This window comes from Sus scrofa, chromosome 14 (genome assembly GCF_054392235.1).
Source record: "Sus scrofa isolate SSC_HxYL_T2T_F1_AM1 chromosome 14, Sscrofa_HxYL_maternal_Yorkshire_Landrace_v2.0, whole genome shotgun sequence".
NCBI classification, from domain to species: Eukaryota; Metazoa; Chordata; class Mammalia; order Artiodactyla; family Suidae; genus Sus; species Sus scrofa.
In genome coordinates, this window is record NC_139396.1 from 128,093,576 (window position 1) to 128,108,371 (window position 14,796).

Genomic DNA, 14,796 nt, shown 5'->3' on the forward strand with positions numbered 1-14,796 from the left:
TTTAGAAGGCTCTTTATGATAGTTTGCAACTGAATGGTTATACCTCCGAGATCCTTGCTTACTTTGTGTTCATTTTCTTCCTCCCCTACTCCAATTAAACAAAACCACCACCACCACAACAACAAAAAAACCTCACTGGTTAAGGATCCAGTGTTACTGCAGCTGTGGCACAGGTTCCACCTGTGGTACAGGCTCAGTCCCTGGGCCTGGGAACTTCTAGTTGCTGCAGGCATGGCAAAAAAAAAAAATCTTCTGAACTAGCACAGACTGAGATAATTTCAGGATAATGCACCTTTTCTAAATAGTTCTTTGCTGTTCAAATTAATAGAAAGCACCTGTAATATGAGAGGTTATTAAGCAAATGTGCTCTCTTTTCTGAGAGATTATTTTAAGGAAAAACATGTTTTCATTTATGTGAACCTAGTATTTCTTTGCTTTGGAGTTGTAAGTCCTTTTTCTACTTTATGCTCATGGAAATAATAGCACTTGCCTGCTCTCTTTTGATCAGGCTTAGAATTAATTGCCTTTTTGACTCAAATTTTCTTACAGTAGCTAGAATAACTTATACTGCAGATATTTGCCAACCTGCCCCAGCACTGGTTTCATCTACTATTCTAGTTACCCCAATTAAACATATTTTATAGGACAATATTTTGAGTGGAAAATGAATAAGTTAAACTTGTAAAAATATGGAGTTCCTTAGTGGCTCCATAGGTTAAGGATCTGCATTGTCACTTCTGTGGCTGGGGTCACTGCTATGGCATGGGTTCAGTCCTGGCCTAGGAACTTATGCATACCTTGAGTTCGGCCAAAAAAACCCAAGGTTTTTTTTTGGTTTTTTTTGTGTGTGTGTGTGTGTCTTTTTAGGGCTGCACCTGCAGCATATGGAAGTTCCCAGGCTAGGGGTCAAAACGGAGCTACGCTGCTGGCCTACGCCAGAGCCACAGCGACGCCAGATCAGAGCTGTGTCTGAGACCTCTACTACAGCTCACAGCAACGCCAGATCCTTAACCCACTGAGTGAGGCCGGGATTGAACTCGCATCCTCAGGGATTACTGGTCAGGTGTTACCACTGCGCCACGATGGGAACTCCTGAAAGCATTTTTATGCTAAGCATTGGTGATAGGAAGTGCTAGAATACAACTTCTTTCTTCTTATCATGTGAAAAATATTTGAGTGACAGTTCTATATAAATCTCATTTGTAAGGTGGATACATAAATGATATTTATGTACTTGATTGTGTGTTGCCTTTCACAACACTTGTGTTGTACTTGTTTAGTTAATTTTTTCTTCTGCCAACATTCAATTGCTGTTCTGTGCAAGTCGTTTTACATGTAAATGTGTTTTTTTTTTATGTGTTTGTGGGAGAAGGTGAGCATGACCTCTTACTCCTCCGCCATCTTCCTCCGCCCGCCCCCCCCCCCCCCCGTTACTTTTTAATAAAAGACTTTTCTTTTCACAGCCGCACTGTAGCATACGGAAGTTCCTGAGCTAGGGGTTGAATTGGAGCTACAGCGGTGGCCTATGCCACAGCCAGGGCAATACTGGGTCCGAGCTGCATCTTCAGATCCTTAACTCAATCCCTGAGTGAGGCCAGGGATTGAATCCACATCGTCATGGACACCATGTCAGGTTCCTAACTGACTGAGCCACAGTGGGAACTCCAGACTTTTCATTTTTTTGTTCAGACTTTTTCAGTGACTCTCCATTTTTTTGTTCATCATGAAGTCCAAATATTTTTCCCAATGAAAGGCCCTGTAATTTAGCCTACCCTTTATTTGCCGTCCTTTTTCATATTCAGTGAGATTAATGTGTTTCCCTAATCCATGCCTTTGCTGCTCCTGCTGGCTTGTTCTTTCCAATCCTTTCTGTTTATATAATTAAATACCTATCATTTTTGCCCGAGTTCTGATCCCAACTCACAGTAAAATCTTTGTCAGTTATCCACCATATACTATAAATGATTTATCTTACAAACAACTACTTTATTTCTTGTAAGAAGAGTCAGTTAATAATGAATAATTTAAAGTAAGACAGGAGTTCCCGTCGTGGCGCAGTGGTTAATGAATCCGACTAGGAACCATGAGGTTTCAGGTTCGGTCCCTGCCCTTGCTCAGTGGGTTAATGATCTGGCGTTGCCGTGAGCTGTGGTGTAGGTTGCAGACGCGGCTCGGATCCCGTGTTGCTGTGGCTCTGGCGTAGGCCAGTGGCTACAGCTCTGATTCGACCCCTAGCCTGGGAACCTCCATATGCCGCGGGAGCGGCCCAAAGAAATATCAAAAAGACAAATAAATAAATAAATAAATAAATAAAGACAAGTGCGGAGTTCCCTTTGTGGCTCAGTGGAAATGAATCCAACTAGGAACCATGAAGTTGTGGGTTCGATCCCTGGCCTTGCTCAGTGGGTTAGGGATCTGGTGTTGCTGTAAACTGTGGTGTAGGTTGCAGGTGTGGCTTGGATCTGATGTGGCTGTGGCTGTGGCTGTGGCTGTGGCTGGTGGCTGTAGCTCCGATTGGACCCCTAGCCTGGGAAGCTCCATGTGCTGCTGGTGCAGTCCTAAAAAGCAAAAATAAATAAATAAATAAAAACCAAAAAAATAAAGTAAGACAAATGCCCTTTATTCCTAGTTCAACCCTCAAGAGAACCTTTTTTTTTTTTTTTAATTTTTGGCCACAATGTGCAGCCAAAGTGTGGGATCTCAGATCCCAGACCAGTTATTGAACTTGGGCCACAGCAGTAAAAGCACTGAACAGAAGCTCTTAATAGTTCAAATTCCTTTATATTTTTCTATGTATACTTGAGCATTTACAACTTTTGGGTTATCACTTTTTTTTTTCTTTTTGTTCATGCCCACAGCAGATGGAAGTTTCCAGGCCAGGGATCAAAACAAGCGAAGTTGCAGCAGTGACAGTGCCAGATCCATAACCCACTAAGCCACCAGGGAGCTTCAGTTATCACTTATTTTGACTACCATATAGGAGAGCACAATTCTAGAGGCTTAATCATGTTTGATTTTTCTTTTGACAAGAATACTTAAAAAATAATAGGATGTACTTCATATTGCATCAGGAAACACACTGGTTTTTTTATAATGTTTAGATGAATCAGTGATTGAGGAATTGTTGTTAGCTTGATCTACCTATTTTAAAATTTAGCCCTTCATTGCATGATTTCACCTCTCTCACTAAATAGCCTCTCTCATTAATAGTCACAGATAGCTACTTGACTGACCGCTAATACATAGTAAGGTAATAGATTGTTAAAAAGGACAGGCTCCAGAACCTACCCTGCCTACCATTTATGACCTTCAGAGAGTGACTGCACGTCTTTGTGCTTAGTTTCCTCTGCTGTGTGTTATGTGCCTCATAGGGTTGTTTCAAGTATTAAATGTGTTAAGTTTAAAACAGTACATATATTGATTTAGAAGTTTTATGTTGCAGTCTGGTACTGGCATTTGTTTGCATGGAAAATACTTTATTGGATAGTGTTCATTGCATTCTGTCTGGCAGTGAGGTCAGGTCACATTGTAGGAAAACAAAGTGCCGTTTAAGTAATAACAACCTCATACATATTTAGCATCTGTGATCTTTAAACAAGATAAACATTAGCAGAAAAAGAGATGTGTTACACTCGAATTTATAATGTAGAAAAGAAACACTGATTATAATTACTTGTATATCCTAGGTATTAGGAAAGAAAATTTCAAAAGAGCAAAAGAAATGAATGATTACATGGCTTTTGACACTGAAAGTTCTTTGGGATGGGAGTCAATAAAAATTTACACGGTCCTAAATAATTTGCAAAAAAAGTCTCTAAAAATCCAATGCAGTGATGTGAAGGAACTCTTAAAATGAACAGCATGTATTTAGCAGATGGAAGGGGGGACATAGAACTAAAGGCAGTTATAAAACAATAGTACAAACTTTTAACATTGGCAGAAACCATAAACCTTGAAGTTTATAAGAAATGCTTAAGACAGGCATACATTTTTATTTTATTTTATTTTATTTTTTATAATTTTTTTTATTTTCCCACTGTACAGCAAGGGGATCAGGTTATCCTTACATGTATACATTACAATTACATTTTTTCCCCCACCCTTTCTTCTGTTGCAACATGAGTATCTAGACATAGTTCTCAATGCTATTCAGCAGGATCTCCTTGTAAATCTATTCTAAGTTGTGTCTGATAAGCCCAAGCTCCCGATCCCTCCCACTCCCTCCCCCTCCCATCAGGCAACCACAAGTCTCTTCTCCAAGTCCATGATTTTCTTTTCTGTGGAGATGTTCATTTGTGCTGGATATTAGATTCCAGTTATAAGTGATATCATATGGTATTTGTCTTTGTCTTTCTGGCTCATTTCACTCAGTATGAGATTCTCTAGTTCCATCCATGTTGCTGCAAATGGCATTATGTCATTCTTTTTTATGGCTGAGTAGTATTCCATTGTGTATATATACCACCTCTTCCGAATCCAATCATCTGTCGATGGACATTTGGGTTGTTTCCATGTCCTGGCTATTGTGAATAGTGCTGCAGTGAACATGCGGGTGCACGTGTCTCTTTTAAGTAGAGTTTTGTCCGAATAGATGCCCAAGAGTGGGATTGCGGGGTCACGTGGAAGTTCTAGCATACATTTTTTTAAAGTAGTATCAAATAAGAAAGATTAAGCTTCAATGGAATGATCAGATATTTAAAAGGAATGGAACTATCAGTTCGTATTTTGCAACTGTCAAATTCAGTAAGAAAAGATAATATTTAGGAGTTCCCGTCACGCAGCGGAAATGAATCTGTCTAGGAACCATGAGGTTGTGGGTTCGATCCTTGGCCTCACTCAGTGGGTTAAGGATATGGTGTTACCATGAGCTGTGGTATACATCACAGACAAGGCTCGGATCCTGCGTTGCTGTGGCTGTGGCATAGGCTGACAGCTGTAACTCTGATTGGGCCCCTAGCCTGGGAACACCCATATGCTATGGGTGCAGCCCTTAAAAAAACAGCAAAAAAAAAAAAAAAAATTAAAAGAATTATAGGCTATGGTAGGAAAGTAGCTAGTTAGTAAGTGAAAACATTTGATCACTTTAAGTGCATTTAATTTTCTTCATCTAAAGTAATGTCTTCCTTAGCTGCCTATGAGCTTGCTGATATGCGCAATCACTGAGTAATTCTTTGAGAATGTCATGAAAAATATATTTGTTGTCTGGAGATGATCAAACACTAGTTCAATTTTTTAATTTTTTATGATTTATTTATTTTTTCTTTTTCAGCCACATCTGTGGCATATGGAAGTTCCCAGGCCAGGGATCGAATCTGAGCCACAGCTGCAGCCTGTGCCACAGCCGTGGCAATGTGGGATCCTTAACCCACTGCACCAGGCCAGGGATCAGACCCTCACAGCACCACAGAGACAATGCCAGATCCTTAACCTGCTACACCACAGTGGAAACTCCTTTATTTTTTTTAGAAAACGAAAAATGTGGGTTCTGGAAATTCTAAGCCAGTAATCATCTTATTGATCTTTTGCAAATTTCTAGAAATAAATTTCAGCAGAAGCTTGTGAACATTTATGAAAAAATGCCTAAGTGTAGAAATTTAAATGTGTCCACCAAAAACGTGACACTGTTAATTTCATTTCTTTAAAGAGAATTATCAATTCAGTCAAATGAGAAAAATAGTGTAGTAACAGTTTCTTAATTTTAGTGGAGTATTTGACAGTCTTTGGCCATATTTTTGCATGAGATAAATTGGTTAATTGTTTCAATTTAGAGTAAGTAGGTAGGTATATAATAGGTTCAGAGTAGGTTGAAATCCAAAATCAGTGTTTGACTTGAGGTTCAGTATCTTTTTTTTTTTTTTTTTTTTTTTTTTTTTTTTTTTTTTTTTTTTTTTTGGTCTTTTTGCCTTTTCTAGGACCACTCCGGAGGCATTTGGAGGTTCCCAGGCTAGGGGTCGAATTGGAGCTGTAGTCACCAGCCTACGCCAGAGCCACAGCAACGCAGGATCCGAGCCGCGTCTGCGACCTACACCACAGGTCACGCCAACGCTGGATCTGATCCTTAACCCACTGAGCAAGGCCAGGGACCGAACCTGAAACCTCATGGTTCCTAGTCGGATTCGTTAACCACTGAGCCATGATGGGAACTCCTGGCAGTATCTTTCTTAAGAGAGATCCTCAGAGTATTACAACGGAATTATGTGTACCTCATGTCAACATTTCCATTATTGATCTGGCTGAAGCTTTAGAAAGTAATGTTACCTGCTTGTAGATTTTTCAAAGATGGATTTGGATAGCTGATACTACAGAAAGCAAGCAGGAACATCTTCCTAAAACCTTACCTAGTTAATCTAGTACATTTCTGTCTTCCCACTTCTTTTGACATACTTTCATACTTTACATATGGTATAAATTCAGAATTTAGATTGTTCCAGGGGAGGGAAATGACTTTTCTGGTCTGCCTGATATTTTTACCAAATTAATGTATGAATTGTATACATTCCTTATTTAGCATAATATCTTTAATTGTACAGATTTAGTTAATACAAACTGAAAATTGGAAAAATCTCTGCATAAGCATATATTAATCTATTCTAGGAATATGAAGCACGAACAGGGAGAACCTGTAAACCACCCCCTCAGTGTTCTAGACGAAAGAATTTTGAATTTGAGCCCCTTTCTACTACTGCCCTGATTCTTGAGGATCGACCATCGTAAGTATTTTAGTTATCATCAGGGACACTGTTGTGGGTTTTTTTTTTTTTTTTTGTCTTTTTGCCATTTCTTGGGCTGCTCCCGCGGCATATGGAGGTTCCCAGGCTAGGAGTCGAATCGGAGCTGTAGTCACCAGCCTACACCAGAGCCACAGCAATGTAGGATCCCAGCTGCGTCTGCGACCTACACCACAGCTCACGGCAATGCTGGATCCTTAACCCACTGAACAAGGCCAGGGATCAAACCTGCAACCTCATGGTTCCTAGTCAGATTCGTTAACCACTGAGCCATGACGGGAACTCCCAGGGACACTGTGTTTTAAACTTAAATTTAATTTTGTGTATTATTGTTTCACTTAAAAGCTATCAAGAAATTTTATTTAAAAAATGGGTTTGTTAAAGAAAAATTTTTTTAATCCCAACAATGAATCCTAAAACTAATAGGGAAGAATTGTTGGTCTCCAAGCTTTATGTATATTTTCTGGAAGTCTCCATGAGCCAGTGTATGAAACATAAAATCTCGAATTTTTATATCTATTCCTGTTTCAGCCTTCCTCTGCCTTATCTTTTTTTAATTGAAATATAGTTGTTGTAAAATATTATGGTAGTTTCACCTGTACTGCATACTCATCAAATTGACATTTGATCATTATGATCACGGTAAGTCTGGTAGCCATCTGTCCTCATGCAAAGTTAATACAGTATTATTGACCGTATTCCTTATGCTTTATATTACATTCCTGTGACTTATTTATTATGTAACTAGAGGTCTGTACTTCTTAATCCCTTTCACTTATTTTGCCCAACCGCTCTCTTCTGTCTTATCTTTTTTTTCTTTTTTTCTTTTTAGGGCTGCACCTGCAGCATATGGAAGTTTCCAGGCTAGGGGTCGAGTAGGAGTTATAGTTGCTGGCCTACACAACAGCCAGAGCAACTCGGGATCTGAGCCTCATCTGAGACCTCCAGAACTCATGGCAATGCCAGATCCCAGACCCACTACACTGTAGCTTGTGGCAACGCCAGATCCTTTAACCCACTGAGCAGGGCCAAGGAGTGAACCTTCATCCTCGTGGATAATAGTCAGATTCTTAACCGCTGAGCCACAACGAAACTCCAATATTATATTCTTTTAATACCTAATATAATGTCTTAAATTCTTCCCTTCCCATTTCTGCCCTTCCTGTCTTAGCTTTCCACAAAGCTGCTGCTCTTCAAAATATAGTCTCTGATTTATTATCAATCAAAACACACTTGGTTTTCCTCATGTTCCATCTGTTTAGGGTTCATTAAGCTTAATGTGTCTGTGCATTTTTAGTTTTCTGTCAATTTTGCAAAAATTTTAGCCTTTATTTCATCAGCAGTTTTTTGTTCTGCCCTCTTTCTTTTCTTCTTTTTTTTTTTTTTTAAATTTTTATTTTTTTTTGTCTTTTTGCCATTTCTTGGGCCGCTCCCACGGCATATGGAGGTTCCCAGGCTAGGGGTCGAATCAGAGCTGTAGCCACCAGCCTATGCCAGAGCCACAGCAACGCGGGATCCGAGCCGCGTCTGCAACCTACATCCACAGCTCACGGCAACGCCGGATTGTTAACCCACTGAGCAAGGGCAGGGACCGAACCCGCAACCTCATGGTTCCTAGTCGGATTCGTTAACCACTGCACCACGACGGACACTCCTCTCTTTTCTTCTGGGATGCTCATTAAACATATATTATATTGCTTGATATTTTTTCATGTCCCACAGCTCATTTATACCTTTACTGGGAGGGAGTATATTCTTTTCTCTCTGTGTTTAATTTAGTATAGTTTTTGTTTTGTTGTGTTGTGTATTTTTTGCCACACCTGTGGTATGTGGAAGTTCCCGGGCCTGGTATCAAACCCAAGCCACAGCAGTGACAATGCTAAAACCTTAGCTGTTAGGCCACCAGGGAACTCCCATTTTGTATAATTTTGTATTATTATATCTTAAAGTTCACCTATATTTTTTCTTCTGTAGTAGTATATTATTTGCTGTAAATCCTATTTTTTAATTTATCATTTTAGAAATTTTCGGCTCTAGACATTTGATTTGGATCCTGAGTTTCTCGCATCATGTTCCTGCTTTCTTCTACCTTCTTGAGTATATTTATAACAGACACCAGTTTTATCATTTTGAGTTATAATCCTATTATCTGACATTTCTGTACTATTTCTGTTGATGGATTTTTCTACTCATTATGGTTTGTATTTTCCTTGTTCTTTACATACCTGGTAATTTTTATTGGACACTAGATAGTGTGTTTTTACATGGTTAGAGCTAATTTATCCTTACTACAGAGCCAGTACCCTAAGGACTCCACTTGATACCCTATGTATGAGAAGGTCTTTCTACTTGTATGGATCAGGCCAGTGTGGTTTTGAGGATGTTGCACCTATTTCTTTCTGGTGTTTCTTTCCTTGAACACCATAGTTTAATCACGCATGTGCATGGATCAGTACTCATTCAAAGCCTCTGCAGCTCCCTTCTCTCTGGTACTCTGAGATGCAAATTCTAGCTATCTTGGACTCCCCAACTTCAAACTGTTTCCTCAACTCACCAAGACTGGTGGGCTCTGTATTGAAATTCCCTCCCAGCACTGAGACCTGGAAACTCCAGGCTATAAGGTCAGGCAGAGTTAACCTTGTTTGTTTCCTTTCTCATAAGGACTACTGTTTGTGCTGCCTTTTGTCCAATGTCTAAAAACTGTTGTTTATTTTGTCTAATGAATTAAAAGGGTAAACCTGATATCTCATTCCATGTGGCCTGAAAACAGAAATCTTAACCCTTATTCTTCCTTGCTACGCATACCCCAACATGAGAAGAGAAAAAGTAGTACAATATATAATTTGAAAGTTTTCACATACCTTTTCTCACCTGGCCTATTGACAGTAATTTTAAAAACTGATTCCAAAAGCTGAACATTTTTATGATATATTTGGATATGTGTTAATACTGAAATGTATTTCTTTTTTCACAGTCATCTATCTAAATCACTGCCTCTGTGAAGCCTTTGACTTTATAAACCAGAACATAGTATATATGCAAGTGAATACTTGATTAATCATCAAATTTTTATTTAGAGTGTTATCTTAAAACCCTAGTAAGTGTAAAGCATCTTTTTATAAAAGTATACCTGCACTTACATTATGATCCAGGAATTCTACTCCTAGGTATTTACCCTGAGAAATGAATGCAGATACCCACATTTGAATATTTATAGTGGCTTTTATTCATAGTAGCTCCTAATTGGAAATAATCTAAATGTCCATCCACATACATAAATGGAATACTATTCACTAGTTAAGAGGAATACATCACTAATGCACAGGACAACATGGATTAATATGAGCAGAAAAAGCCAGGCACAGAAAAATTTACATCAAATTCTTTGAAGACAACTAACTCATCTATCGTGATACAAAATAAATATGTTATGCTTAAGGTAAAGGTGAGTAAGTATTAAATGTAAAGAGGTCAAAAAGAATCTTAGAATGATGAAAACATTCTATATATATTTTTCTTCTTTTTAGGACCGTACCTGCGGCACATGGAAGTTCTCAGCCTAGGGGTTGAATTGGAGCTGCTGCTTCCAGCCTACACCATAGCCACAGCAATGCCAGATCCAGGCTGTGACCACAGCTTGTGGCAATGCCAAATCCTTAATCCACTGAGTGAGGCCAGGGATTGAACCCACATCCTCAAAGATACTAGTCAGATTCTTAACACTCTGAGCCACAATGGGAACTCTGAGAACATTCTATATCTTGATTGGTGTGTTGTTTGCACAGGTATATACATTTGTCAAAACTCATCAGACTTTACTCTTAAAATATGTTTGCCCATTTCGTATGAAATTATAACTCAAAGGAGTTTCTGCTATGGCAAAATGGGATCAGTCAGGACAGGGGTTTGATCCCAGGCCTGGCACAGTGGGTTAAAGGATCCATTGTTGCCACAACTGCAGCATAGGTCGCAGTTGTGGCCCAGATCTAATCCCTAGCCTGGGAACTCCATTTGCTGAGGGGTGTCTCCCCACACAAAAAAGAAATTGTACCTCAAAGAAGTTGCCAAAAAACAAAAAACAAAAAAACTATACTAAGTGGGTTTTATTTATTTATTTTTGTTTATTTATTTTTTTGCCTTTTCTAGGGTCGCACCCTTGGCATATGGAGGTTCCCAGGCTAGGGGTCTAATCAGAGCTGTAGCCGCTGACCTACGCCAGAGCCACAGCAACTCGGAATCTGAGCCGTGTCTGCAACCTACACCACAGCTCACAGCAATGCCAGATCCTTAACCCACTGAGCAAGGCCAGGGATAGAACCTGCAACCTCATGGTTCCTAGTCGAATTCGTTAACCACTGAGCCACGACAGGAACTCCTAAGTGGATTTTAATATCCTAGAATTATTGGCTAAAATCTGACGTTTTAAAAAAATGTATAACAAATATATATGGAATGTATATACACACACATATGTATAACAAATACTGGTAGCCTGGATTCCAAATCTTTTCTAAGATACAGAATTCTTTTCAGTTTTTACTTTCTTGGTGTATGAAATGTGAAGGTTAGATTAGTAATTCTTTGTATCTGGCCAAAAAGGAAAGAAGACAGGAAACTTAGTAAGTTATAGTCTTTTAAAAATTGACTTAAAAATTTTTTTTCTTCAGAAATCTACCTGCCAAATCTATGGAAGAAGCTTTACGTCACCGACAAGAATATGATGAGATGGTGGCTGAGGCTAAAAAACGAGGTACAAAATTGAATTCCAATTTATTTAATTTACTGATGTCAGTAGGAAATTAACCTATTAGTTAATTTCAGCAGGATGGCAGATGGTGAAATTGATCAAGTCTGTCTTTAAGATGATGCTGATTTCTTATTTTTTGAACTAAATTTTTTCCTAAAGATAAATAAAATGTCATACTAGAATCAGAGTTTTTCTATAAGTACTTTTACAAAACTAATCTGAGGAGAAAGGCAGCAAACTATCTAGGAGAGAACTTTGTAATTGCAGTTATAAACCTTGGACTACTACTTCTAGTATCTTAATTTATAAATGGGGATATTATTCATGAACTTATTCATGAAATTCACTTCTTTTACATTAGGTTTTTGGTATTTTTAATTTAATAATTTTAACATTTTATAGTAATTTCCTATATGGTTCTGAGAATATGTTTTGGAAGTAAAATTTGCTTTTGTGACTTAGGAAGTTTCTCTAGAGTCCCAGTTGTGTGTGTTATTGGGACAGGTACATAAATGTGTACTCCTATGTGTATAAATTCACACACTTATTCATTCTCTCTTCCAACCAACAATAAGACATAAGGTAACCTAATATTTATTTACTATGTGCTATTAGTTTAGGATACATTTCTAGAAAATATTACGTAGTTATATATATTTTTAGACATATGCTTTTATTAACAACTGATATTTTTTTCCTTTGACTTAAGTGACCGGAATATTGTGTAGTATACAGTTCTACATTGTGGCACTACTTTGGAAGTGCAGTGAATTCTTTAATGTTATAGTACACCTAGGATATCTAAGGCCAGTCTTTCTAAAAGGCCTAACCATGTAAACATTGCTTAAGTTTATTTTACCATACAGAATTAGAAATATTTCTAGCAGGCCCAACAAATTTTAATTGACTCTTAACATTGATTTTATTGTTTGATAATATTTAAGATAGTTACTGATAAATTAGACGATCCTAACAAGCTGCTGTGATAGAAGTAACATTGAATTGGGAAATCAGAAGGTCAAAGCTTTAATCCTGTTTGACACTACCAGGATGTGACACTCTCAACAGACTTAATATTAGTTTCCTCATCTGTAAAGTGTGTGTGTGTGAGAAAGGGGAGAGGAGGTGGGCAGGTCAACTACATCTGGGCTTTCATGACCCTCAGTCAACACTTTTTTTTAAGCAGTGGAACCCTCTCTAAAGGACTCCTTCATAGAATCTGAATACATAAATAAAACGAAATAGAGCTGCTTACTTGCCCCCTTAAGATGGTAGATCCTTTTTTTTTTTCTTAAATAATGGTGATTTTTATTTTTTTCCATTATAGCTGGTTTACAGTGTTCTGTCCATAGTAGATACTTTTTGAGTCATATGTGAAACACAATTAGAAAACAGTTTGGCTAGTTGATCTCTGAAGTCTCTACTCATTCTAAAATTCATTCGCTCTCTCTAGATATACTTCTCTACTTTTGGTCTTTTTGTCTTTTTAAGGCCATGTCCATGGCATATGGAGGTTCCCAGGCTAGGGGTCCAATCGGAGCTGTAGCCACCAGCCTATGCCAGAGCCACAGCAGCACAGGATCCGAGGCGCGTCTGCAACCTGCACCACAGCTCACAGCAATGCCAGATCCTTAACCCACTAAACGAGGCCAGGGATCAAACCCTCGTCCTCATGGATGCTAGCAGGGTTTGTTAACTGCTGAGCCGCGATGGGAACTCCCTATTTTTGAAGCATCTCTTATTCCAGTATTGTGACCTGTGACTTGATCTTCAGAGGGGTGTTTTATGTTTGTGTTTTAGGGGGATTTAAAATTTTGAATCTAATTAGTAAACCGAAACATCCTACTAAAAAGAGTCACTATAGTGCTGTTGGCAAAATCTTTTTTTTTTTTTTTTTCTTTCACTTTTTAGGGCTACAACTGTGGCATATGGAAGTTCTCAGGCTAGGGGTTGAATTGGAGTTATAGTTGCCACAGCAACAAGGGATCCGAGCTGCGCCTGCAACTTAACACCACAGATCACAGCAATGCTAGATCCTTAACCCACTGAGAGAGGCTGGGGTTTGAATCCACATCCTCATGGATACTAGTTTGGGCTTGTTACCACTGAGCCACAATGGGAACTTCCATTTTTTAATGTCATGTGGTTTTATGTGGGGAAATTCATGAACTCCATGTATGAAAAAAGTATTGATTAATTACAGTTTGTTTTTATATGGTTAATTTATGAAAAATTTCAGTTCATTAAGTATAAATATACTATGTGATATAGTAATCTACTTAAGTTATTTTTCTGAGTTTTGTTCCATTTATTTTTGTAGAATAAAAGATTATTTTAAAATTATGTTAAGTTCATTTTCTTTCTTTTTTTCCCTTAGTTCCCTCATTTCTTCTTCTTCTCCTTTCCTCGGCTTCCTCCTTTCTTTCTTTCTGTTCTTCCTTCCTGTTATCAGAATATTCTTTTTGAGAAAGCCTCTTTTGTAGACTTAGAAGGAGAAGAGCATTTTGATGTAGCTCTTTTGTATTGAAATAACTTTTACTTGTTTAAAACAGAAATTAAAGAAGCACATAAAAGAAAAAAAATAATGAAAGAACGATTTAAACAGGAAGAAAACATTGCAAGTGCAATGGTAATTTGGATCAATGAAATACTACCCAATTGGGAAGTAATGTAAGTAAGCAGACGTTTCCTGAATTCCAGTCTGTCTCCAAAGATCTCATGTTTCCAATTCTATATTTTTTTTATGATTTCTAGCATGTGTCTTATGTTTTGGCTAAATTATACTATCAACTAATGTCTAAAAAATCTCTTACCTCTGTGCTTTGCTTTTGTGAATTCCTTAGTCTCTAATACTTACTTCCCTTACTGACCATCCTCTTTGCCTGTCAAAATTTTACGTATCATTTGAGACCCATCTGAAATACTGCTTAATCCATGAAACTTTTTTTTTCTTGCATTTTTTTTTTTTAGGGCCAAATCCATGGCATATGGAAGTTCCCAGACTAGAGATTGGATTAAAGCTACAGCTGCTGCCCTACACCACAGCAGCAGCAAGGCCAGATCCAAGCTGCGTCTGTGACCTACAGCATAGCTCACGGTAACGCTGGATCGCTGACCCAGTGCATGAGGCCAGGGATTGAACCTGAATCCTCATGGATACTAGTCGGATTTGTTTCTGCTGTGCCACAACAGGAACTCCCCATGAAACTTTTAATTTCCTCAGTTACTATATTTTCTTAATTCTAACACATCATCTGTTGCAAGATGTACTCTTGATGTAAAGCAGGTTTTTTGGCAAAGAAAATATTAAATGTTTACATT

The 14,796-nt window shown here is 38.2% G+C and overlaps 1 protein-coding gene across 3 annotated transcripts in view; it reads left to right on the forward strand.

Moving 5' to 3' along the window:
* The window catches only part of TBC1D12 (TBC1 domain family member 12), a 90,415-nt gene that overhangs the window by 57,474 nt on the left and 18,145 nt on the right, over positions 1-14,796 (forward strand). For 2 of the 3 annotated variants that reach the window (XR_014826670.1, XM_021074011.2), the window contains exons 3-5: positions 6,595-6,710; positions 11,396-11,478; positions 14,028-14,145. Coding sequence is in view for 2 of the 3 variants with exons in the window: in XM_021074011.2 (XP_020929670.1) it covers positions 6,595-6,710; positions 11,396-11,478; positions 14,028-14,145 (317 nt within the window). In the remaining variant the exon portion in view is untranslated. The remainder of the gene's footprint in view (positions 1-6,594; positions 6,711-11,395; positions 11,479-14,027; positions 14,146-14,796) is intronic. The other variant, XM_021074013.2, reaches the window with a different exon arrangement.